The sequence below is a fragment of the Hyperolius riggenbachi genome, chromosome 9, assembly GCF_040937935.1.
Source record: "Hyperolius riggenbachi isolate aHypRig1 chromosome 9, aHypRig1.pri, whole genome shotgun sequence".
NCBI lineage: Eukaryota > Metazoa > Chordata > Amphibia > Anura > Hyperoliidae > Hyperolius > Hyperolius riggenbachi.
In genome coordinates this window covers 48,244,603-48,271,572 of record NC_090654.1, presented here as the reverse complement: position 1 = coordinate 48,271,572, position 26,970 = coordinate 48,244,603, and the positions used below count along the sequence as shown (strand labels likewise).

General features: G+C 45.5%; 1 protein-coding gene across 1 annotated transcript in view; it reads right to left on the bottom strand.

The window, feature by feature from the left end:
• The window catches only part of CELSR3 (cadherin EGF LAG seven-pass G-type receptor 3), a 297,920-nt gene extending 272,252 nt beyond the window's left edge, over nt 1-25,668 (bottom strand). The window contains exons 1-2 of the mRNA XM_068254819.1: nt 25,576-25,668; nt 16,648-21,133 (exon numbers count right to left, since the gene is read on the bottom strand). Of these exons, the coding sequence (XP_068110920.1) occupies nt 16,648-21,133; nt 25,576-25,668 (4,579 nt within the window). The remainder of the gene's footprint in view (nt 1-16,647; nt 21,134-25,575) is intronic.
• Between the last annotated feature and the right edge of the window lie 1,302 nt (nt 25,669-26,970).

Here is a 26,970-nt window from a genome sequence, read left to right as displayed (position 1 = left end):
GTCACTCAATCGAGGATGCGCGCCCATCGGCACGTGCGATCCTCGATAATCTCCGCCCACCGCTCGACGCCTTTCAGCCTTAGGCAGTCCTTGGGCTGCCACCTTCGCGACGCGTCAGGTGGTCGGGAAGGAATTAAGAACAAAACCTCTGTGTTCAATCTAGATTGACTGGGGAAGCATTATAACCTTGCTCTACGCACGTTAATTAAAACAGCGCGACTTCATTCTAGCAAATGCACGCTATGTGTGCTACTGGCAGCGTAGCGAGTGCTCCTAAGTAACAGCGATTCTTCCAAATGCGACGCAATAGTGACCGCGATACTTCAATAGCGAGGCCGCTACTACATTAATTAACGTAGTAGCTGCCACGCTAGTGAAGTCTCGCGGACACGCTACGACCCTATTGCGCAGCATTTAGAAGGAGCGGCCATCACTAAGGAGCGCACGCTACACAGCAAGTATCGTGCTTGGGCTAGAATTAAGTCGCACTGATTCAATGAGCAGGCGTAATAAGAATTAACTTGCGCTGTTCCCGCGAGATAAGCTTCATTCATGTATCAAGGCCATTGTTTGTAGTCTGTGACACCACTGGGAATACTCTTCCTTTATTTCCTCTCTCTGGGACCTCTGTGGATGCTGATTGTTTTAATGTACACCATGGTGGTCCCAAGGACAGGAAATGAAAGTCATTAAACCCTAAAGCCTCGTTCATATTATCCAAAGCAGATGGCTGTGTGTTAAAGTGAATGGGAACCGCATTTTAAAAAAAATGAAGCAAATACTTACCTAAGGAGAGGGAAGGCTCTGGGTCGTATAGAGCCTTCTGTCTCCTCTCTCTGCCCTCTATCCTGTGCTGGCTCCCCTGTTTCAATCCCCCGCCGAAAGGGTATTTGGAAGTCTTCGGGGATCGTGTCCTCCCGAAGACGTGCGGCTCCATACTGCACAGGCGTAAGCGTGCTTACGCAGGTGCAGTACAGGGCCGCCCTTCTTCAGGAGCACTCGGGCTCCCTGAAGACTTCTGAAGCCTCCTACGGCCGGGTAAAGCAGTATTTGACTAATTTAGTCAAATTCTGCTACCAGGCAAGCCAGCACTGGATCGAGGGGACCAGGAGAGGAGCGGGAAGGCTCTATAGGACCCAGAGCCTTCCCTCTCCTTAGGTAAGTATCTGTCTCATTTTTTTAAAATGCGGTTCCCATTCACTTTAACAACGCATTGCACGCCATCTGCGGTGTATCCCAGTCTTTACAGTGAAAGGGTCAGCACTGCGATTTAGGTACAAAAAAAATGCATGCAGTAGTGAGTAGTGAGTCACTGATGTGCAGCACACAAGGGACAGTGAAGTCTATCCACCTCTAATGTTCCTGTGCTCTGCACAATATATGTGTTGCTGAAATGCGCACAGCAACGCATATAGGGCTTGATTCACTAAACCGTGATAACTCATATCACGGCCGTGCTAGCGTTTTCACGCGCAAAGTGAATTTCCGCTCGCAATCGCAAATTTTTCGGACGAAAACACTAGTGCGGCCCTGATATGAGTTATCACGGTTTTGTGAATCAAGCCCCTAGTATGAACGACACCTAAAATAGGTTCAGCACGGTGGCGTAGTGGTTAGCGCATGGATTTTGTATGTTATCCCCGTGTCTGCGTGGGTTTCCTCCGGGCTCTCCGGTCTCCTCCCACCTCCCAAAAACATACAGATAAGTTAAAAATGGCTTCCCCCTAAAAATTGGCACGATACATACACTCACCTAAAGGATTATTAGGAACACCTATTTAATTTCTGATTAATGCAGTTATCTAATCAACCAATCACATGGCAGTTGCTTCAATGCATTTAGGGGCGTGGCCCTGGTCAAGACAATCTCCTGAACTCCAAACTGAATGTCAGAATGGGAAAGAAAGGTGATTTAAGCAATTTTGAACGTGGCATGGTTGTTGGTGCCAGAAAGGCTGGTCTGAGTATTTTACAATCTGCTCAGTTGCAGGGATTTTCACGCACAACCATTTCTAGGGTTTACAAAGAATGGTGTGAAAAGGGAGAAATATCCAGCATGCGGCAGTCCTGTGGGCGAAAAAGCCTTGTTGATGCTAGAGGTCAGAGGAGAATGGGCCAACTGATTCAGGCTGATAGAAGAGCAATGCTAATGTAGAAAAGCATTTGTGAAGCCACAACACGCATAATCTTGAGGCGGATGGGCTACAACAGCAGAAGACCCCACCGGGTACCACTCATCTCCACTACAAATAGGAAAAAGAGGCTACAATTTGCTCACCAAAATTAGACAGTTGAAGACTGGAAAAATGTTGCCTGGTCTGATGAGTGTTGATAGAGTCAGAATTTGGCGTGGACAGAATGAGAACATGGATCCATCATGCCTTGTTACCACTGTGCAGGCTGCTGGTGGTGGTGTAAGGATGTGGGGGATGTTTTCTTGGCACACTTTAGGCCCCTTAGTGCCAGTTGGGCATCGTTTAAATGCCACGGGCTACCTGAGCATTGTTTCTGACCATGTCCATCCCTTCATGACCATCATGTACCCATCCTCTGATGGCTACTTCCAGCAGGATAATGCACCATGTCACAAAGCTCGAATCATTTCAGATTGGTTTCTTGAACATGACAATGAGTTCACTGTACTAAAATGGCCCCTACAGTCACCAGATCTCAACCCAATAGAGCATCTTTGGGATGTGATGGAACGGAAGCTTTGTGCCCCTGGATGTGCATCCCACAAATCTCCATCAACTGCAAGATGCTATCCTATCAATATGGGCCAACATTTCTAAAGAATGCTTTCAGCACCTTGTTGAATCAATGCCACGTAGTATTAAGGCAGTTCTGAAGGCGAAAGGGGGTCAAACACCGTATTAGTATGGTGTTCCTAATAATCCTTTAGGTGAGTGTACATAGACATATGACTGTGGTAGGGATTAGATTCTGAGCTCCTTTGAGGGACAGTTAGTGACAAGACAATATACTCTGTACATCGCTGCGGAAGATGTCAGCATTATATAAATACTAAATAATAATAATAAGAAGAAGAAGAATATATTCCCTTCCAGGAGGGTATAATTGATTCACTGACAAATAAACAGGTTGGGAGCAGAAATTTCAAATCGGCAGTCCCGTCCACTTATTCAGACTACTCCTCAAAGTGATTAGAAATGATTAATAAAACAGTCTCTTAGTCCATCAAAACTGAATATCCCAAATTATTTCAACCCATATGAAACACACTGCGCTCATAAGGATTGAAATCATTTGGGATATGCAGTTTTGATGGACTGAGAGACTGTTTTATTAATCACTTTGAGGAGTAGCCTGAATAAGTGGACTGGACTGCTGATTTGAGATCTTGGTGTATGATACGATCTACATATATTTGCATTTGCAACAATTTATTATTTTTACCTTTGTCGAGCGCAAATTCCATTTTATTAGATTTTTTTCTAGGCTTACCCTCTGCTGACATTGCGCACCAAAGTGAACATTAGAGGAGCACAATAGCCATTAGCAAATAAGATGGGAGCAGATATTGTTCTACTGCTTAACCACTTGTATACTAGCAGTCTCTGGCCGCTTAAAGGGAAGGTCCAAGCAAAATTAAAAAAATGAGTTTCACTTACCTGGGGCTTCTACCAGCCCCATGCAGCCATCCTGTGCCCTCGTAGTCACTCACTGCTGCTCCAGTCCCCCGCTGGCAGCTTTCCGACCTCGGAGGTCGGCGGGCCGCATTGCATACATTTTTACGCATTCCCGCTAGTGATGGAACATTAACACATACATTTTTACGCATTACTGGTTCAATGCGTAAAAATGTACGCATTGAACCAGTAATGTGTAAAAATGTACAGTATGTGTTAATGATCCTGCACTAGCGGGAATGCGTAAAAATGTACGCAATGCGGCCCGCTGACCTCCGAGGTCGGCAAGCTGCCAGCGGGGGACTGGAGCAGCAGTGACTGACTACGAGGGCACAGGATGGCTGCATGGGGCTGGTAGAAGCCCCAGGTAAGTGAAACTCATTTTTTTATTTTGCTTGAACCTTCCCTTTAAAGCAGTAGGATCAGCCATACTATTCCAGGGAAAAAAAACACATATATAAGTAGATAAATACTTGATCTACTTACATAACACATGTATTATACTGTCCACGTTTTGATTTCAGTGAATGTTATATAGTAAATGACGAGAATTCTGTTCCTGGTGGGGGTCATGTCTTTTGCCCACAGTTAAGGCTAACTCGTGATGTCATTTCTGCCCTTTACTTTTTTTCTTGTGTCCTCCAATCACTGAGTCGCCTCAGCCTTGCTTGTAAACACAAGTGAGTAGGGGATTAGGTTTCAGATAAGAAGCTGGCAGGGAAATAAAGGGAAGAGGAGGAATAGATTATAGATAAAAAGAACCCCGAGCATGCAATTCTTTGGCACGACTACTAAAGGGCCAGTGTTCCTTAAGTATGTGATAATTCCAAATCATAACAGCAGAAAAAGTTTTGAAAGTTTTGAATGCAGGCTTAGCATCTTTATCACTTAATACACTCAGACCAGTTGCTGTTGAAATTTGATTTTTATGGTGACGATACCGCTTTAAGGACCAGAGACTGCTGGTACCAAAAAAAGCCTCCTACCGACGAATTGCTGCACGGATCAGCCACTCTCGCCATTCACCCATCGCTACAGGCCCTTCGCTCTGCCGTTGCTATGACGGCAGAACTCTGTAAGCCGGTCAGGAGCCGATTTAATTGGCTCCTGACCCTGTGATCAATGTGAACCAATGAGAAGTGGTTGAAAAGACCACTTTAGAGGAAAATACATCTAAAAATGAAAATACATAAGTATACATACATATTAAAACATTTAAGATTAGTAAGGACAATAAATTCTGGTACTTGCTGTTCCTCAATTCTGTGTGCGGACTCCTCCTTCCTAATCTTGATGAATAAATACACTTATTTATTAATTTCCGGGTCAAAGAGTTCACTTCCCGACTTGCGTCAGGAAGTAAAAAAACAAATCGTTCATCAAAAGCGATTTGAAAAGCGCTTTACTCGAAATCGAAGCACGTAGGAAAGCACTGGGAGGAGAAAAAATGTGCAGAAAAATCGCTGACGTCAGCAATTTCGATTTTAGTTGTGAACAAAGCCTTACTGAACAGCAGTTGCTCAGTCCAACTGCTAAAATAGTGCACAAACAAGAAGGCAGGCCGGTTGGTATCTTTGTATAGATCCTTTCCAGGAAGAGCTTAAGAATAATAAGAAATTACTGAGACTTCCTCATGAGGAGATGGGCTAGCCCAAAAACATACACAGACATATGTGTCAGATTTGATCCCATAAAACATTAGGTGGGACAGCGGCCAGGGGTTTCCATCCTGTTCCGCTCATCCTGATATTGCACGCTGATACCATCGTGCACCCAATCGAGCATGTCCGCCTGAGATTTCCCAGCATGCCTGATCAATACATGTGACCAATTTCAGACCAATATTGGTCGCTTGTCGATCCGCCACGCTCTTAGTGGCACCGATTTTCATCCGATTCGATTATAATTATCGATTTGGATGGTCGAACGGCTGCCAAGTCGAGACATCTATGGGCACCTCTATCATAAGTTATTGTACACATGTATTGATCAGGCATGCTGGGAAATCTCAGGCGGACATGCTCGATTGGGTGCACGATGGTATCAGCGTGCAATATCAGGATGAGCGGAACAGGATGGAAACCCCTGGCCGCTGTCCCACCTAATGTTTTATGGGATCAAATCTGACACATATGTCTGTGTATGTTTTTGGGCTAGCCCATCTCCTCATGAGGAAGTCTCAGTAATTTCTTATTATTCTTAAGCTCTTCCTGGAAAGGATCTATACAAAGATACCAACCGGCCTGCCTTCTTGTTTGTGCACTATTTTAGCAGTTGGACTGAGCAACTGCTGTTCAGTAAGGCTTTGTTCACAACTAAAATCGAAATTGCTGAAGTAATAGTCTGGCAAATATCATCTTACTCTGATAAAACAACTCGGCTGAAAGACGGCGGACACCTTTGTCCTCGCCACTCTACCCACGCGTCGTGTGATGTCACGTCTGCAGTGTTGCCAACTCATCCCTTTAATTACTGACACAACTAAGTTATACAGGTTCTGGGGCTATTTGCACATAATCAGTGCCTTAACTGCATCTACCTAGCCACAAAACCTGTATAATTCATATGTGTCAGTAATTAAAGGGATGAGTTGGCAACACTGCACGTCTGCGCTGCTCCGCCTCCCCGCAGTACAGCTGGCTCTGTGTCTGTACAGCCTTGGCGATGTTGCCCAAGGAATCGGATACCCGTCAGGGGACATCAATCCAGCGTGTGTACGGCCTCAGCCCTATGCTGTGCTTGGTCAAGCAACTACAGCAGAACACAGAACATTTATATCACGCTTTTCTCCTGGCGGACTCAAAGCGCAAGAGCTGCAGCCACTAGGATGCGCTCTATAGGCAGTAGCAGTGTTAGGGAGACTTGCCCAAGGTCTCCTACTGAATAGGTGCTGGTTCCTGAACAGGCAGAGTCGCGTTTTGAACCCAGGTCTCCTGTGCCAGAGGCAAAGCCCTTAACCATTACACTTCCAGCCACAGCATAGTATGTCAAAGTTCAACTTCAACACCTGGCAACATATCTAGGGCAAGGAAATCTGCTGTGTGCTGTCTGAGGCCAGTCATATGATCAGCAAAGCACACACTTGAGGTGCATATCCATGCAGGAGTACTGCCGACCACAGGGACCGGGACTCAATCCATAAGGTGACAGTTCAGGGCTAAGTTCTGTACAGACAGGCTGTTAGCCTAGAGGCTAGTGACGCATACTATTGCTACGGCTGTGGGAAGGAGAGACGATGGGCAGTGCAGGATTGAGCGGGAGGGGTAAGAAGGACAATGCTCTCTGCCTAGGCTCTGCTGAGATGATGCATCACTCCGGATCTCTTGGCAATGTGTCAGGGAGGACAGGGGGCTGCAGAACACACGCTAAAGAACAGTCTTAAATGTATACAAGGCTTTAGGACTGAAGGGATGGACCCTTTACTTAACGGGATACTGTAGAGGGGGGGGGGGGTCGGGGAAAATGAGTTGAAGTTACTCGGGGCTTCTAATTGTCCCCCGCAGACATCCTGCGCCCGTGCAGCCACTCACCGATGGTCGGGCCCCGCCTCTGGTTCACTTCTGGAATTTCAGACTTTAAAGCTCCTGGTGCGATCTGCGGGACCAAGGACACGGCAACGCAGGCGCAGTGGTTTTCAGACTTTAAAGTCTGAAATTCCAGAAGTGAACCATAGGCAGGCCGCAGCTTTGGGGAGTGGCTGCGCGGGCACAGGATGAGGGGGACCATTAGAAGCCCCGGGTAACTTCAACTCATTTTCCCCTGACGCCCCTACAGTGTCCCTTTAAGAAAGCAGAAGCTGATTACATAGGCATTCTCATACACAACATTATGGACAGACAACTGATATACAAATGTCTGCCCATTTGCTGTCACTAGTAAAATAAGCGGCTTATCGATAATGTGCAGGGCTGTGGAGTCGGTCCAAAAATCCACCGACTCGACTCCTCAGTTTAGGATTCCACCGACTCCGACTCCACGACTCCGACTCCTCTAATTTGCATATTACAATTTTGTTGATTAAAAGTATGTAACATGAAATTTGTCTCTTAACTGCCAACGCTTAGGAATTTTACAAGACAACTGAAGTGAGAAGGATATGTAGACTACTATATTTATTCCCTTTAGACTAAAACTAGTCCTTGGTAAGAGTACTTGTAAAAGGTACAAACCGGAACAAAGAACATCTATCAGGCCCTAGGCAATGTAAGTGTGGGTACATGTAAGAATGATGTGCAGGTACTCTGCAGGGGAATGAGGAGATTGTAAACAGACAACACCTCTGTGTTCAATGTGCACAGCATTCTCAGTGGATTCCCTGCAGCTCTGTGGGGAGTGCATATGTAGAGTATAGTACTACTGTGTAACAAAGTAAATCTGAGACAGATGAAATTAAAGTTTTATACATACCTGGGGCTTCCTCCAGCCGCCTTCAGGATAATCAGTCCCTCGTTGTCCTCCTCCATCACCTGGATCTTCTGCTATGAGTCCAAGTACTTGAGCCAGTCAGGCGTAGTGCGCATGCACACACTCCGCCGCCAGGAGCATACTTCACCTGTGCAGCACTATTGCGCAGGTGCAGAATGTTCCTGGCTGTGGGAGCGGCATGCGGCCGGACAGCGCTGACTGGCTGAATTACCAGGACTCATAGCAGAAGATCCAGGAGGTGGAGGACAACGAGGGACTGATTAGCCTGAAGGGGGCTGGAGGAAGCCCCAGGTATGTATAAAACTTTACTTTTCATCCGTCTCAGTTACCCTTTAATTTGTAGTTACCAAACCAAATTTTAATAACATATCACATTATTTGATTTCATCAGCAAAGGGAGTGCTTACATTTTCATAAATCAGCATCAATGCAGAATTATTTCCATCTCGTTGACCATCTCTATTAGTGACACAGCTACACATCAGGCTTTATTCTTACAGCATAGATGTTATTTAGTATATATAAGAGATTCCTGTGTACACATCATGTATACAGTCACAATCAGATATGTATATCTGACCTTAAAAATACGGGGACTGCTTTATTGAAGCAGCACAAGTAACTAATTTTGATTGGTTTATTTCATTTTTGTGGACTAAGCACAGCTATTACTGTATATATACATTATTTTTAATGACTATTATCTTAGAAATAGAACATTATATCATATTTTCTATTTTAATTACAGTTACAAATTCATTAGGAGTCGGAGTCGGTGCATTTTTTACCGACTACGACTCCAGGCACCCAAAATTGCCCGACTCCACGACTCCGACTCCACAGCCCTGATAATGTGTGCCAATATTTGGCAAGTATACTCCTCCCCCCCCCTTGAGAATCACTGTGCCCCCATGAAAGCCCCCCCCCCCCCCCCACACACACACACACACAAACAGTAAAATACAGTCAACTGTTTCCAGGCTCCTGGAGTGTAGACTGAACAGGACAGGGTCATATCTATTCACCATAAACACCTCACAATCCTTGCAAGATCCCTTGTGATTTGATTAATGTATCTTGATGACACTTTTTGTTGCAAAAAAAATATCTCTACTGCCTTCTGATTGCATGTTGTAACACTTTCAGTCAACAGGAATAGTCTGAAGAAAGCTTACTAGCTGAAAGGTTACCGTTTTCTTTTAAATTAGCCAATAAATGGTATTATCCTGATTCAAAACTTCCTGATAAGAAATTAACCACTAAGATAAGGAATTACACACACAGTGTTTCCCTCCCTCCTGCTCTTCCCCCTCCCCTTGCTTGTAGAGTAGTCGGGCTGGAAAGATTTGTCTGTGATCTGTACACACAGGAGCAGCTTCCTAGCAAGTAAGGATTTAAGCATGCCAGCCATCTAGCCAAGTACATCTGTAGGTAACTTTTATGCCATAATAGCACCATCATTTGGACAATATGTTCAAAAACCTCTGGAGTTTTGCTTGTGATGTTTATATTTGGTTCCGGACAGGTACCTACCATGAGGTTGCAGGTGTTCACAGACCCGGGTGTAGCCATGGGTAGGGGTGCCGCTGTGGTGCTCAGTCACTGTATTCTTTCACCTGGGACCTTTTACATAGTTTAGGCAACATTAGGGAAAATCGCAGCAGGCGGTGCCAGGGATTGTACTACTTCCTGCACTAGATGTAGCACCCCTCCTCTTCCTGTCCCGTGGGCAATGTGTTTCCTTGTTCTCTACACACAGCCTGCAGTGAGTGAATGTGCAGAGCAGCAGGGTGAGGAGAGAGAATGATTGCTGTGCTGCAGCTGGGGCATTAGCAGGAAGAGGTGGCAGCATATGTTTAGTGTTTCAGAAGTTGCCTGTCATTAGAAGCCATGTGCACTGGCTGCTGTAATACCAGAGTGCCCTGGACTTTTGATTATTTATCCTTATCAGAGTAATTAATCAATAATGCAGGGCAGTCTGCTGTTGCAGAAACCAGTGATAGAGGTGCTGACAGCTGACTTCTGTAGTGAGTAGAGAAGCAAGCTCCAGACAATTTAGATTAGCTTGATTGCAGGTAATCGTATCTCTTTTCCCAGCTCCCCCTCCCACCCTATTGTCTTCCTCCATGACCTTTTCCTCTCTTCAGATTTTAGTGGCTTCTTTTAACAACATGTCCCTGCCAAACAGCATTGGTGATGTCTGCAGTCCTGGTGAGAGGTCTGTCCTTAGAGGAGCCCACAATCTAATCGTACAATAGTCATAGTTGCATAATTTTTTTTTTGCTGCACACAGCTAGCACTTTGCTAGCTGCGTGCAGTGCCCGATCGCCGCCGCTACCCGCCGATCCGCGGCGCCGCAGCCGCCCCCCCCCCCCCCAGACCCCGTGTGCTGCCTGGCCAATCAGTGCCAGGCAGCTCTATGGGGTGGATAGGAATCCCCTTTGACGTCACGACGTCGATGACGTCGGTGACGTCATCCCGCCCCGTCGCCATGGCGATGGGGGAAGCCCTCCAGGAGATCCCGTTCTTTGAACGGGATCTCCTGATCGCCGGAGGCGATCGGAGGGGCTGGGGGGATGCCGCTGAGTAGCGGCTATCATGTAGCGAGACTTTGTCTCGCTACATGAAAAAAAAAAAAAAATTAAAAAAAAAGATTTGCTGCCCCCTGGCGATTTTTTAGCAAACCGCCTGGAGGGTTAATTATTCCTTTAAGGGTTAGCTCTGTCCACATTCTGATGACTGCTTTTCCCCAAAAATCCCCCAAAATTTGCAGCAACACCCTCGGCGTCCCAACCCGTCAACCCTCCCATCAAAAAAAATTGGTTCTTTATTTTTTTTTTGAGGGGGGGGAGGGGTCTGTAAATAATCAGCACCAGGTGTCAAATTCTCCTAGATACACCCTTTGCTAAACTAGTAAGCCTTAATTTTATCACCAGAGTTAGGCAATAAAATATCTAAACCCCGCCATGCAAACATTGATTTCGATCACCCAAATTGCCCCGCCAGCCAGCCATCGTGCCCCCCCCCCCCCCAAACTTTGGAGCTGAAGCAGCCACTGCTCTATACGCTGCAGATCTTAATCTGACTAAGAAGTGGCGGGCTTGCTTCAAAGCCAAACTGCTTATTAGCAGAGTTATCCTTACAAAAGTTGAATGCCAAAATTTCACTGCAGCTATCTCCGCCACCAATTAAAAGAGGATTATAAACGAGATGCACAGCTGGATATAAAGTCAATACATCGACAAGACACAGAGTCGGCCGGGCTGACAAACCATTTTGCATCTTTTCTCATCTTCATAAACCTGCTCCATCCAGCAATCTATGAATTGCAAATCACGCTCCGAAACCCTTTCAAACAAAAAGACGTCCGCACACAAAATGACGCTAATCTATGTGACAACATAAAGACATAATTGGTTCAAGCCTGAGGTCTCCCTTGTCCCTATATGACTTCCGGATTCCAGGAAAGCTGGGCACCACAGAATGCTCTGTCCGCTGCTGCTCTTTTAAAGTGGAATACTGTTAATATTTACTCCCTTTGCTGAGATCTATAATTATGGATATATTTAAAGTAAACCAGAACTCAAAACTTTCTCTCTGCTCTAAAAGATAAGCAGAAGCATAATAACCTTTAAAGAAAAACATTTCTTTGTTACAGCTTACTGAACTCCTGCAATAAATCTGCAGTGTATTTACTTGCTGCTTTCATGGAAGCAGACAAAGGGTTAACATCCTGTGTTTACATCATAACTGTTTCTGCCGAGTGCTGACACAGCTGAGAGATCAAATTACATTTGTTATTACTTAAAGAAGAAGGGGAATTAGACAGGCTCTTCTCTCTAAAAAACACACAGGGTGCATTTCTCTGTGTTTTTCTTATGTCTTGTGTAAGAGTTCAGGTCCACTTAAAAGTGAACCCGAGTGCAGAAATGGAAAAATGAGAAAAACAATTGGATCTGCCCTCCTACTCCTAAAAATTAATTTTTTTTTTAGATATCCCATGGGTTTATTTTATATTTACGGTATACATTTACAAAGCAGATTGAATGTTTTATTGTCCCTGCTCAATGGCAGTCTGTTAAGTGTCCCAGAGTTAAAACACATGAACTATTGACCTCTCTCTCTCTCTCTCTCTCTCTCTCCCTCCCTCCCTCTAGGATAGCCATCTGTTTGACAGAGAATAAGTAGAGTGTCTGTACAGCGGTCATTTCTAAACTGTCACCTAAAATTATCTCTAATAATCGTTGCAGGTGAAGGTCATGTAAAGTGTGTATATAGGTGAGGTATGAATGTTGTGATAGTTCAGTGGACTGCTTAGTATTTGGTCCATGAGAGTTTTCAGTTACTGAGGGGGAAGAATCAGGTTAGGGCACAGGCCAGGGACAGATTGGCATTACGTAACAGGGTAGAAGGTACATTAGTATATGTACAGGGTGGAAAGACTAGGCGAAACAGTTTTGGACCCCGTACCAAACGTATCTATGTCACTTTTACAATCGTTTTTGGCAGTGGACGTAGCATTACACTTGTGTTTAAAAAGGGCTTAAAGTGAACCCGAGGTGAAAATAAATTGATGAGATAAACAAGTATGTATCCTCCTACTCCTAAAAATGACTTTTTGTTTTTAGATATTGCACAGTTTTATTTTATATTTAAACATTTACAAAGTAGATTGAATGTGTTTGTTGCCTTTGCAGCCTATTAAGTGTCCCTAAATGAAAATACATGAACTATTGACCTTTTTTTAACCTCCCTCTGCTCTCAGGAGTTGTATTCTGCAAGGAAAACTTTTATGGCTGTAATCTGCTTATCAGTGATGTTTACTATATTCCCGACAAGTTACCAACAAGACAGAAGCTGTTACTTACATGCCCAAGAATTAATTCTTTTAGCAAGCAAAATACATTATTAATACAGCCTGGTTATTAATATGTTTTGCTCTGTACATATACATGTTTATCTCATCATGTAACACTTTAACACAAAGTCCTGGTCCAGAAGCCTAAAAACATAATTACAGTGTACATGACCTGCAGGAGACCAGAATAATTTATGATAAAAACAACTGCCCCTCTTCGAGCCTTGGCCAAGAATCTATTGTGCCTACAGTGGCCCCTGATACCCCTCGAAGCATTGGTGGCCACTGTTCTCTCCCTCTACCAATCCACTGCAGTGTGTGCCCTCCTGTTTGCTCTCCTCCCCCCTCCATGCCAACAGAATGTGTCGCTAGCCTATAGGCTAGTGACTTGTCTGTATAGAACTCAGCTTAAACCGTCACCCAAGGGATTGAGTCCCGATCACTAATGGGCGATATTCATCATATTTCTGAATGCAGTTTAAAGAAAATCAGAGATGAATAAGGAAAAAGATTTTATACATACTTTGGGCTTCCTCCAGCCCCATCCGCCTGGATCGCTCCCACGCCACTGTCCTCCGTTGCCTGCAGCTACGAGAACCAGGTCCCGCCACGTCATGGGAGCCAGCCTATGCAGGAGAAATATGCCCCTACGGCTGCTGGAGAGATACACAAACAGCGCACTTCACTTACGCTAGACTGGCTCAGACTGACGTCAGTGACGGGACCCGGTTACCATAGCTGCGGGAAGCGGAGGATGGCGGCGTGGGAGCAATCCAGGCGGATGGGGCTGGAGGAAGCCCCAGGTATGTATAAAATCTTTTTCCTCATTCATCTCTGGTTCACTTTAAGGAGCATTTTTTCAGGAAAGCCTTGTAGACAAGTATAAGGACCATCGCCCAGCAGGGATTGTGACACGATCCCTCAGACGACAGTTCGGAGCCGAGGCTGTACAGACAGTGTTGCTGAGCTTCAGGCTAGCAATGTGTTCTGTTGCTATACAAAAGGGAGGAGGGCCAATGGAGCAGCACACAATGTTGCGCACAGAGCAGGCAAGTTGAGTGACAAATACTTCCATGGCCAGTGCTCGGCCAAGTTCATTGATGGCTGAAGCACTGAGGGAGGTCAGATGCTACCAGGGCTGTGGAGTCGGTGGTTTCATAAACTGAGGAGTTGGAGTTAGATGATTTTTGTACCGACTCCTCAGCTACTATACACACACCAGATTCGTGGCAAACTCGAGCTAAATACCCATGGCCAAATGGTTTGTGGCTCTCTGCTGACGAACAATCCTTCCCCGATGCATCTGGCAGAATCAGCAAACGTTGTTGGTGCTGTCGTAAATGAACGATCGTGTAAACAATCATTTACACGATCGCAACAAGACTTGCAAAAGGCAACGGCGAGCATAGCGATCTTCCGCGATTCGCACTACACCATGACATTCGTTCTAAAACTGCAGATGGCGTGCACCATAAAGCATCGTTTAACGATTTTTACTAAAATTATGTTGTGAAATATCACGGAAACAATAATTTATGCGAAAAATCTTTAGAAAAAATGGCATAGTTGGTATGGGCCTTTAGCCGTCGCCGTCCTCCTCGGATAAGAGCCATTTAGCGTGTGTACAAGGCTTAAAAGGGAACCTAAAGTGAGAAGTCTATAGAGGCTGCCATATTTATTTCCTTTTAAACAATGCATATTACCTGGCTGTCCTGCCGATCGTCTGCCTCTAATACTTTAAGCCATAAATCCTGAACAAGCATGCAGATCAGGTGCTCTGACTGAAGTCTGACTGGATAATGTGCATGTTTGTTTTAGGTGTGTGTTTTAGTCACTAATGCAGCCAAAGAGATTAGCAGGACAGCCAGGCAACTGGTATTGCTTAAAAGTAAATAAATATGGAAACCTTGCTTTAAGTTCCCTTTTAAGCTGCATCTGATTATATCTCAGCGGGCAGCAAGGGGAAGGACTGGGAACATCAAGCACTTCTGACAGCCCACAGCACAGGTCAAAAGGTTGGGGCAAAGTCACATGGGGGAGGGGAATTTTAGAGAAAGCATCATGTATGGAGGAGTGGACAGGGCCAAGTTGCAGAAGAAAAGGCACTTTTACAGCAGCAGTGGGACGATGAGGGGGTGGAGCCAAGCTGCAAAAATGCTTTATAGTAACTATGCATTGTTCTGTGTAAACACTGCCCTCTCTAGTGTTACTGCCCTATTCTAGAGCTGCGTTGAACATATTTACTTTCTATTTTAATGTCTAGACATTGTTAAAAGCCCATTATTTCATGCAGAATGCTAGTGAAGGATTGTATGTGCGCTGTAAAGTTTAAGGCTAGGCGTGTCTGGGGGATGGGCATTTTCATAAACTGACCAATGAGGTGAGAGGGGAGCAATGTGCCCAGGAGGTGTTAGAGGAGTAGCAGGTCCATCTTTCTTTTGAAATGGTCCATTAACAAATTCAAACTTGCCTTTACGTGGCCACAAACATAAATTAATTATGATATGAATTGAATCTGGTGACGATCAAAGCTGCAGATCCAATAGGCAAATAGATAAGGGGGGGGGGGGGGGGATCTGACAACTTTAAAACCAGTAGGGATAGTCTCAAAAGCATCTTACCACCATAGTATAAACATGATTACGAAGAGTAACCTTAAGATGTGTGCTTGTGACTAAAGCCTGGTACACACTCTCAATTATGACTGGCCAAATCACTGAGCAATTTTACCACCACCATGTAGTTTGAGAGCTTACCTACAATTTCACACTACATGCAAGTGGTAAAGCTGGCCAATCACATTTGGAAATGTACACCAGGCTTAGATCTGGTACACACTTTCATTTAGGAATTGCCAATCTCTGACCAAGTTTTCAGCCTCCATGTAGTATGAAGGCTTACCTACAAACTCTGCTCATAGTATTCAATATCTGTTCACCCTCATACTTCATGGAGGTGGTAAAATTAGTCAGTGATTGGCCAATCATAACTGAAAGTGTGTACCAGGCTTACGGCCTGGTGCATGTCTTCTGATTGGCCAATAACTGACCAATTTTACCACCTCCATGTAATAGAAGGGTGAACAGATATTGAATACTATGAGCAGATTGTGTAGGTCAACCCTCGTTCTACATGGAGGAGGCAAAATTGGTCAGTGATTGGCCAATCATAATTGAAAGTGTGTACCAGGCTTGAGCGGGTATGGTTATACATCTGACTAGTCTCTGGTGTCTCAGGACATATTGTTAAGCCCCAACAGCTCAACTCCTCACTCACTCAACTTTTACCTTCCCTCGCTAAAGTCCAATATGATCCAGATAAGGTAACACAATTTGTAAGAAAATTTTGACCAGGTCTACAAAATCACATTTTTTTCTTCATTGTGAAAGAACCTCAATATATCAGGCCTGTAGTCTTAGTCCGTAATGTAAAAAGGGGATGAAAAATGTGGTAACCCAACCGCAACCAATATAAAAAGCATCTTTCATATTTTTCACTGCTTAAATCAAAACAAATAAAATGACCCAATGTGGTTCATCACCACTTGCATGTCTTCTATCTGTACACATTTCTAAAAACAATACTATCAATGCAATACATTTCCGTGGTCTACATAAATAAAAATGACCAGACAGTGCTTTGGAGCTACAATCTATGACTCATTGGTATTTAAAATACAGTAAAGGAAAAGTATAAAGAAAGTCAACACTTCACCTGATACAGTGACCAGCATCGATGCCATCAGGGGACGGTTGTTGTCCAGCTTTCGGCTAAGGCGTAACTCCCCACTTGAGTGATTGACTATCAACAAATTGAGCTCGTTCCCACGCTCAAAGGTGTAGAAGAGTCTATCTGACACATCAGGGTCGTAGGCTGGTATCTTTCCAATGACACCAGTGGGAAATGTGTTGGAGTTGTTGGAGATGTAATTGTTGAAGAGGACTTGAAAGTTCTTCAGAACGGGAGTGTTGTCATTCTGGTCAATCAGCTTAATATGAACAGTAGCTCTGCTAACCAGAGGAGCTGAGGTAGCCTGAACCACAATCACATACTCAGATTTTGTTTCGTAGTCTAAGTCTATGAGAGCGGTGAGTTCTCCAGAGAAGAAATCCATTTGGAAAATTTCAGGAATGTTGCCTTCTACAATCTGGTACATTATCTGTGCATTTGGGCCATCATCAGGGTCAGTGGCTTTGATCCTGCCCACCACTGAGCCTACGATGCTGTTTTCCTTAACATAGACTTCAAACTCATCAGCTGGGAAAACAGGAGCATTATCATTGACGTCTTGAATGGCGACTTGGATACGGACTGGGCTTCTCTGCGGGGGAATGCCTCTGTCTACAGCGTAGGCTGTCAACTCATAGAAGGGAACACTTTCCCTGTCCAATTTCCGCACAGTACGAATAATACCTGAGGTTGGTTCTATTGTAAAATCCCCATCTCCATCTTCACCGTTTTGAAACGTGTACTGTACTCGTCCATTGGCATGGGAATCCCGGTCAGTGGCAGAAATCTGAAGGACACTGGTAAAAGGAGGTGCATCTTCTGAGACTATTCCGTGATACTGGGCATTAAGAAACTGAGGGGCATTATCATTGACATCATTAATCATAATTTCCACGTAGGCGGTGTCAGATTTTTGGGGGATTCCATTGTCTTTTGCGATAACAGCGAGAGTGTAAGTCATTTGATCCTCATAATCCAGCTGGGCATTGAGTGTGATGATTCCGCTGTCAGGACTTATACGGAACTGTGGGATATGGTCTTCTAAAGAGTAAGTTATCCGGGCATTTTCCCCTACGTCATCATCCGAGGCACTAATGATAACCACGGTACTTCCAATGGGTCGGTCCTCGTTGATGTCAACAGGGTAGTGTGCACTTTGGAAAACCGGCCTGTGAGTATTGGCATCGGTGATGTTAATATGGACGTAACAGTTGTCATGGAGAATGCGATCGGAGGCGGTGACCGTTAAAACATAACGTCTTTCCTGCTTGTAGTCAAGGGGCAGCGACAAAGTGATCAACCCTGACCCACCTTGCGTGCTAATAGCAAAACGGTTTCGGGTATTCCCCCCGGTGATCTGATAGGTGATGGCGCTGTTGACATCTCTGTCGACAGCCGTTACACTTAGCACACTGGTCCCTACGCTAGCATCTTCATTTAAACGCATGTAATATTCCTTTTGGGTGAACTCTGGTCTGTTGTCATTCACATCCAGGACAATAATGGTCACACTGGCGGAGGCAGATAATGGAGGATATCCATTGTCTCGAGCTTCTACTCCAAACTGATAATGCTCTACTGTCTCTCTATCTAGAGGGCCACTCACAGTGATCCATCCGGTAGCACTGTTGATTACAAAAGGAGTGGTAGGCAACACCCCAGTCAATTTATATTCCATGCGAGCATTCTCTCCATAATCTGCATCCACGGCTTGGATGTGAATAACAGAGTGACCCAGTGGAACATTTTCAAGCACGTTTACTTGGAACGGGGTGCTGACGAACATGGGGGCATGGTCATTGATGTCTACTACTTGGACGCTCAACATACCGGTGTTGTTTGACAGTGGAGGCCGGCCTGCATCTTGGGCACGTATTCTGAGCGTGTACTCCCTCTCTGTTTCAAAATCCAAGGGAGCTACCACCTGTATGGCGCCATTTAAGCTGTCAATGGAAAACTGTCCTCTGCTATTGCCGTTAATAATGTTATAGTGGACCACCGCATTGCTGTCTTTGTCATGATCGGTGGCGGTAACCCTTATGATCTCAGTAAGAGGCCGGATATCTTCTCTCACCTGGACTATGTAACGTTTCTCACTGAACTGGGGCACGTTATCATTCTCATCTAGGACAGTAATCTCAACTTTGACAGTGGATGACCTAGGCCCGGGGTCCTTACCTTGATCACTGGCCTCCACGATCAAAGAGTACCTCTCCCTTTTTTCCCTGTCCACCTGCCCACTGGTAGTGATTAAACCCGACCTTGCATCAATTTCAAACACAGAATGAGCCGCTTGTTCATTGACAAACCGGTATTTGATATTGGCGTTGGCCTGGGAATCGATATCTGTGGCTCTGAGTTGCAAAATGGGGTATCCTTCCTCTACATTCTCCCTGATGCTCTCCCTGTACTCTCCTTGCTCAAACATTGGGCTGTGGTCATTTTTGTCTGTGACAGTCACAGATACCATTGTAGTGGCGGACGAACGTGGACTCCCGTGATCAATAGCTGTCACTCTGAAATAGTGGAGGTCCATTGTTTCCCTGTCTAGGATCTCTGTGGTGGAGATCAAACCTGTCACTGAATCTATGGAGAAGAGCTCTAAAGACTTGCTGTTCATCAGAGCATCCATGGTGTACATAACCCTCCCAGCTTCCCCGGTATCAGGGTCTTGCGCTGTCATGGTTAACACGGGGGTCCCAGGGGGCTGATTTTCAGCCACCTGAACCTGATAATTATATTGGGGGAAGTAAGGATGCCGATTGGCTGCCCTGCGTGTCCTTATTAATGGCAGGGATGCCCTACCCCTCCCACTGATCCCCTGCTTGGGTGATATATGCGAGAGATGGAATGGGTTCAGCTGCATGGTTTTGCTGTGTGCTAATGGTGGCTGAGCATACAGATCAATACTTTGAAGCCTCCCCGAGCCGGATGTTGTAAAAATACTTTTTAGGCAACCTTTGGTTGAGTTGAATGGGAAATTTAGAGAGCAGAGTTCTTTCAGAGGCAGCTGAGACTTGGTGCCTGGGGGTAGCTGAGCAGAAGCAGCTGGAGTAACTGAGGGAGCTGTCTGTCGGTCTGGTGCTGAAATATCCTTCCCTCTCCATGAGTCCCCTCCAGGCTGCTCCCCCCAGCTCTCCTGAGACTGGCTTTCTAAGCACACACTATGGAACAGGTCAATGGAATGGTTGCAAGCATCCCCGCTCCAAAATCTACAGACATCCACGGAATAATCGACACAGCTCACACAGATCGGTGGTACTGCTGCTGACTGGGAAACACAGTGATAATCAAGTTTGCAAGTCCCCAATTTCAAGCATGGACAACACCTCTTCGTAAATTGCAGCTTTGCTTGCAAAACGATCCCCCTTGCGTCCTGTAGTGCGCTGTGATTACACAATGCAAAAATCTGACAGTTCTCAGTGAAGTTCACACCAAGGAATGGTCTAAGCACCCGCTTCCCAAATGCACATGGATACAAAGGTACCCCAACACATGAGTGATTTTGATGGCACACCTGACTAGTCCTGCAAAGGGACCACCCTAGGGCAATCTGTCCATCCACATTCAAATGACTGGCATTCACGTTAACAGTCTGGCTCCCAGATCCAGCACCCCGAAATCTACTTTTACAAAAGACATGGAAGAGGAAGACAAGTTGACAGCTCGAGCTGGAAAGGCGGCTGCAGTTAATTCTCATCACCCCGACATACCTGTCTCCGTCAGACCTGTTCACCATCCTGTCTTGAGACAAACTCCTTTTAAAGAATGTCCTATTGCTTGATGTACAATTGAATTTCCACGTTGGCTGGCAGTGTTGCAAAATATCAAGGTTTTTGCTGTGAATCTTAAGGCAACTGGGTCCTACAAGGAGCAGGCAATCCATAGGTAAACCATGAGATGTTGTAATCCAAACACAGGAGGTGACCCCTTCCTTTTCAGTCCCATGGCCCCTCGGTTGCTCCTTGGTCCTAAAAAAACGAGCTGGAGGCACAGATTTGGAATTTGGCAGGTAAGAGCAGGTACCTTGCAAGTCCACCATGCATCCGCCTATGGAAAGCCACCTGCAATGGTGAAGCTGGGCTGACCCCCAAGTCCTTTTAATGCACTTTGCAGAGCTGCAGGGGGCCAACTGGGATGCCATCCGTCTAGCTGTGGGTCCCCAGCACCAGGTGAGGGGCCAAGGGAACCTGCACTGGCCGCCATGGACCCTGGCCTGGGGTTGATGGGCTTCCTCCATGCAATGAGCCCCCTGCAGCCCTGGAAGGGAAGCCCCCTTGTGCACAATGCACAGGGCTGGAGCAAGAGTGCCTGCATGCCTGGAAGTGAACAAAGGGCTGGAGAGGAGGAGAAGCAGCAGCAGCGGGAGGAGGCAGCACGGCAGGCTGGTCCCCGGCAGCAGAGCAGCCATAGTCTCCCCTCCTCGTCGGCTGGGCACGGTGCAGCCCTCACTGGGCGCTGCCCTCCCCCGCTACTCCACACGGTCTCCCGGCCGCGGCTGCGACCATCTACTCGGCGCTCAGTGGCTGACTCTCCGGGCGCAGCATCTCCTCGCCACCCTCCTTTCATTCAACACCAACATGGCTCCCGGCAACCCTAATGGTCCGCTCCACCCCATCTTCCTACCCCCTTTACTACTGAGGCAGGTGGTACGTTCCCAGAGCGCAGGCGCAGCCGCTGACTCAGGCAGTCATTCCAATAAAGACAGCGGCCATCCCTGGGAGCGGGCGGAGCTGTCCGCCTGCCGAGTGCTGAAGCCGGTGCTCTCTGCAAGCTGCACGCCGGGAGGCGCTCCACACACACTGAGCATAGGGGGGTAGAGGGCTGGCAGATGTCAGCAGCACAGGCTACTACTGTGACCCCTTACCTGGGAGGGGGGGCTGCTAAGCATGCAAGGGGGGAGCTTCTTCATTTTAGGAGCTGCAGCTGGGTAGGGAACAGATATATCTTGCTGCATATGGGGTACTGCCCATGGAAGAGGGGGGCTTACATAATTTAGGGGATGCAACTGGGAAGGGGAATATAGCTTGCTGCATATGGGGTACTGCCCATGGAAGAGGGGGGCTTATTCACTTTTTAGGGGGTGCAACTGGGAACAGGGGAACCTATATATTGCTGCATGTGGGGTAGCATGGGCGTAACAGTCACCCCTGCGACCCCTGCCATTGCAGGGGGGCTTTGGGGGGCCACTCCTCCTCCTCCCTCTCTCCCAACCACAAGTGCAGCCAATTAGCAAAAAACCTCCCCGTTTGCTCACAAAAACCATGTGCAGGAGTGTGTGTAATTTTTTTTCCTGCTTCCAGGCGCTGCTTCACAGCAGAACACTCTCTGCTGCCATTCGCCGACTCCTGATCATGCGGTTCGGTGACCAAGAGGGCCCCATGCTATTATTTTTGCAGGGGGCCCTATTAAGTCTAGTAAGACCCCTGTGAGGTACTGCACATTGGAGAGGGGGGCTTCTATATTTTTGGGGGTGCAGCTGGGGAGGGGAATATATCGTGCTGGCTGCATATGGGGTACTGGGCAGCACGGTGGCGTAGTGGTTAGCGCTCTTGCCTTGCAGCGCTGGGTCCCCAGTTAAAATCCCAGCCAGGTCAACATCTGCAGGGAGTTTGTATTTGTTCCCCGTGTCTGCGTGGGTTTCCTCCGGTCACTCCGGTTTCCTCCCACAACCCAAAAACATACAGATATGTTAATTGGTTTCCCCCTAAATTGGCCCTAGACTACAATACATACACTACACGATACGATACATACACATAGGACATATGACTATTGTAGGGACTAGATTGTGAGCTCTTCTGAGGGACAGTTAGTGACAAGATAATATACTATGTACAGCGCTGCGTAAGATGTCGGCGCTATATAAATACTAAATAATGCAACTGGGGAAGGACATATATCTTGCTGCATACGGGTACTGCACATGGAAAAGGGGGGCTTCTACATTTTAGGCGATACAACTTGGGAGGAGAATATATCTTGCCACATATAGAAAAGGGGATCTTCTGCAAGAGAGGGCTATTGATCATAGTTAAAGGATGCAAGTGGAATAGGAAAACCGGGAGGCTGCACATTAAAAAAAGCGGAGTAGGGGGTAGCAAAGGTTGGAGGCTTCACATGGAATGCAAATAAACTGTAATTGCCATGCACAAATATTCTATAAAATGTTGTAAATATGAAAAACTATTATTTGCTCTGGCTATTTAGCCTATACCGAAATGTACTGATTCTTAGCAAAGGCATTACAGCCAAGTTCATTAAAGTATTGTTTTGGTAGTGAAAAATATTTTTGTTTCCTTCTGCTGTCTTCCAACTGGCAGACAGCAGTTAATTGCCAAACAGAAACTCAACCCATGTCCATTGGGGAAATGAGTTACTCCACCTCTGAGGAAGTATACCACTTGCAAGCAGCACTGCCCCTAAAATTACTTATACACAATATTAAAAGGGCAACTGAAGTGAGAAGATTATGGAGGCTGCCATGTTTATTTCCTTTTAAACAATACCAGTTGCCTGGCAGCCCTGCTGGTCTGTTTGGCTGCAGAAGTGTCTAAATAACACCAGAAACAAGCATGCAGCTAATCTGTCAGATCTGACAATAATGTCAGAAACACCTGATCTACTGCATGCTTGTTCAGGGTCTATGGCTAAAAGTGTTATAGGCAAAGGATCAGCAGGGCAGCCAGGCAACTGGTATTGCTCAAAAGGAAATAAACATGGCAGCCTCCATATACCTCTCTCTTCGGTTGTCCTTTAACCACTTGAGGACCGTAGGCTTACACCCCCCTAGTGACCAGGCTATTTTTTACTATTTAGGCCACAGCAGCTTTAAGGCCTCGCTGCAGGGGGTACAACTCAGCACACAAGTGATTACCCCCCTTTCTGCCCACCAACAGATTTCTGTTGGTGGGCTGTGATCATTCCTGCCAGGTTTGTTTATTTTATATATTTATTTTTTACTAAATAAATTTCCCCTTTCTTTAAATTATTGTTAGATTAGTCCCTCCCTCTGCCAGCCTATGACAGCGGATCGCTCCTGTGGGTCTCAGGGGGACAGCTGTGTCACACGGCGGTCCCCAGTACAGCGATGCCATAGATAGCAGCACTGTACCATGTAAATAGACAGCGGTTTTGCCATCTAATAGTCTCCTAGCGGAGATCCGTCATTCAAGCGGAAATGTGCGCACATCGGCGCTCAATCTCCGCCAATACAATCCCCGAGGACTTGACGCCAATCGGCGTTAGGCAGTCGTTAGGTAGTTAAATGCAGCCATGGAACAGCATCTGGCAGCATCCTCTCTGGGTACCCATAATGCTTGAATCGGCATTCATAGGCTCGATAACCAGTATAGTGCGCACTGTAGCCACATATACAAATAAATCATGTTCTCCAATAATACAATTATTTTTTCATTTGGAAAAACATCTTCTATTGGCTACATATTGATATTAAGTTATTAAATAGAAACGATCAATAGCGAGCTCATATCCCAGAACCTGAGCAGAAGCAGGGAAATGATGGCATACAACACTAAAGATGATGATCTAGGAGGTATTTTTAGAAGAAGGAAAAGTGCATCACCTCGGGTGATTCAGAATCTGTCATTGAAGGCCAACTCTGGGCAAAGCTACTTAGACAGAAGAACACTATTGGAGGCGCCATAAAACGCTTGTAATGCAATTACAGATCATAACTAGGAGTAATTTTTAATCTTAACCCCATCAAAGAAGAGATATTTATCTATAGACATATTTATTGATGCACATAAGACCACGCGTTTCAAGGCTTAATGGAAGCGCCAACACTCGTGAATACTGTGACTTAGGCACTTTGTATTGACCTGAGGAAGGAGGACAGCACCTGTGAAATGCGTTGTCTTATGTACATCAATAAATATTCTACCTAGTTCATGATTTGTTCTTTATAGGGGGTAAGATCGATGTACTCCTTTTTATGATTTGTTATTGTACTGCAAGTATTTTAGGGTCAGTATTGCAAATCTTGTGTTTTCAATAATCCAAGGTAAGCGACCAACCGGCACCTGCACAGCAGACCTGGGTTACCGAACGGGAGCAGTTTTTCCCGCAAACTCTGGCGGTTGTTGCAACTCACCCTTGTGAGTATGACATACTATTTTCTTTCATCGACCACTTGTTTTGAACGGAATTTCACCATTACATTATGACATTTTATGGTCGATTTACTGTCAGATCGATTATTTCCAACAAGTCCGATTTGCTTTCCGATCGATTTCCGAGCATTTTCCGATCAATTTCCGTTAACTTTAATAGGAACTTGATCGGAAAATGCTCGGAAATCGATCGGAAAGCAAATCGGACATGTTGGAAATAAACGATCTGACAGTAAATCGAGCATAAAATCTCATAGTGTGTACCCAGCATAAGAGGTTAATCTTAACCAACGAGACTCACTACAGAGTTTCTATTTAGACAGAGTGATGAAGCAGTAGAATTTCTGTAAAGACGCTTTCACATAGCTGGCTATCCCAGTTTCACTATGACATCATCTCGACTGCCACAAACTCTTTGGGCCATATGCAATTCTCTTTTTTCACCTGAGTTTTCTCCCAGGAGATAATTTTTCATCTTTGATTTTAAATAACTTTCCAGTACTTTTCAACTACAAAAGTACCAAAAAGTTGGTAAAAAAGTCGGGTCAGTTAAAAATGGCGCACAGTGCCAGGGGGATAAAAAGGGTGCCCCATAGACTTACATTATATAACGCTATTTAGCGTTATAAGTGTTAAAAAATGGCGCAGGCAGTGTGCCTTACACTTATAACGCTAAATAGCGTTATAAGTGTTCAAACATGCAGCGGGGGTCGGGGGAGGAGAGAGGCAGCGGACACTGGAGGGCATAGGCATCGGGGGAGGATGTGCAAAGGCATACGTTGCCTTGTCCTGGGCCGCCGAACGCTCCTTCCCTCCGCTCCTTCACTTCCTCCATTCGTTTACTGTAGTCCTGCAGCCGGCCAATCACCATGTGGCTTCAGTCTCCGCATGGTGATTGGCCGGCTGCAGGACTACAGCAAACGAATTGAAGGAGCGGAGGGAAGGAGCGATCGCCGGCCCAGGACAAGGTAACGTATGCCTCTGCATACATCCGCTGCCTATGCCCTCTAGTGTCCCGCTGCCTTTCTCCCCCAGCCCCCGCTGCCTACACTAGCAGCCCCCGCTGCCTATGCCCTCTAGTGTCCCGCTGCCTCTCTCCCCCAGCCCCCGCTGCCTACTATAGCAGCCACCGCTGCCTATACTACCGACCCCAGCCCCCTGCATGTTTTTTATGGCGCACCGCTCTGCAATCATGGTAGCATAAAACAAAATTTACCGTTTTATTGTACATTACATTAAAACGGTAAATTACGTTTTATGATACATTTATCGGCAGAACGGTGCGCCATTTTTCTCCCTGCGCCATTTTCAGATGGGCCCAAAAAAGTACTACTAAAATTATTTTGAGCATATTCTTGCCTTCTGAGGGCTTAAAATGCATTTTATTGACAAGTTTAAAAATATCACCTAGGGGAAAACTCAGGTGAAAAAGTGTATTGCATATGGCCCTTTGTCTCTTTTGTATTTCATCCTGATGAACATCCAGGCCTATATGCAATTCATTTTTTCTCCTGAGTTTTCTCATAGGTGATATTTTCAAACCTTGTCATAAAATACCTTTTGAGCCACCAGCAAGCAAGAAAATACTCAAAATAAATGTGATGGTTCTTTTTCTCCAACTTTCTGGTACTTTTTCATTTGTAAAATTGTGAAAGGTTAAAGAGAAGATGAAAATTATCTCCTAGGAGATAACTCAGGTGAAAAAGTTGATTGCATATGGGTCCCAGGCCCATATGCAATTCACTTTTTCTCCATAGTTTACTCCCAGGTGATATTTTTAGACCTGTCAATAAAATGTCTTTTAAGCCATCAGAAAGCAAGAAAAGGCTCAAAATAATTTTGATAGTACTTATTCACCTACTTTTTGGTACTTTCTTTCTTGAAAAGTGCTGGGAAGTTATTTAAAATTGAAGATGAAAAATTATCTCCTAGGAGAAAACTCAAGTGAAAAAGAGAATTGCATATGGCCCCCAGTGTTTAAAACTTTCACCAAGGTGAAGACCTCATACAGAACACCATAAAATCACAAGCCAAACCCAACCAGGTAAATTCACACAGGTTTTAATACTGGAGTTTTCCTATAGTTCCCATGACTTGGTGAGGAATGGGTTAATGCCATTAAAACAACTAACACAGGGTTCAGTCGCAGAGTCCACACTGTGATTAGTTGTCG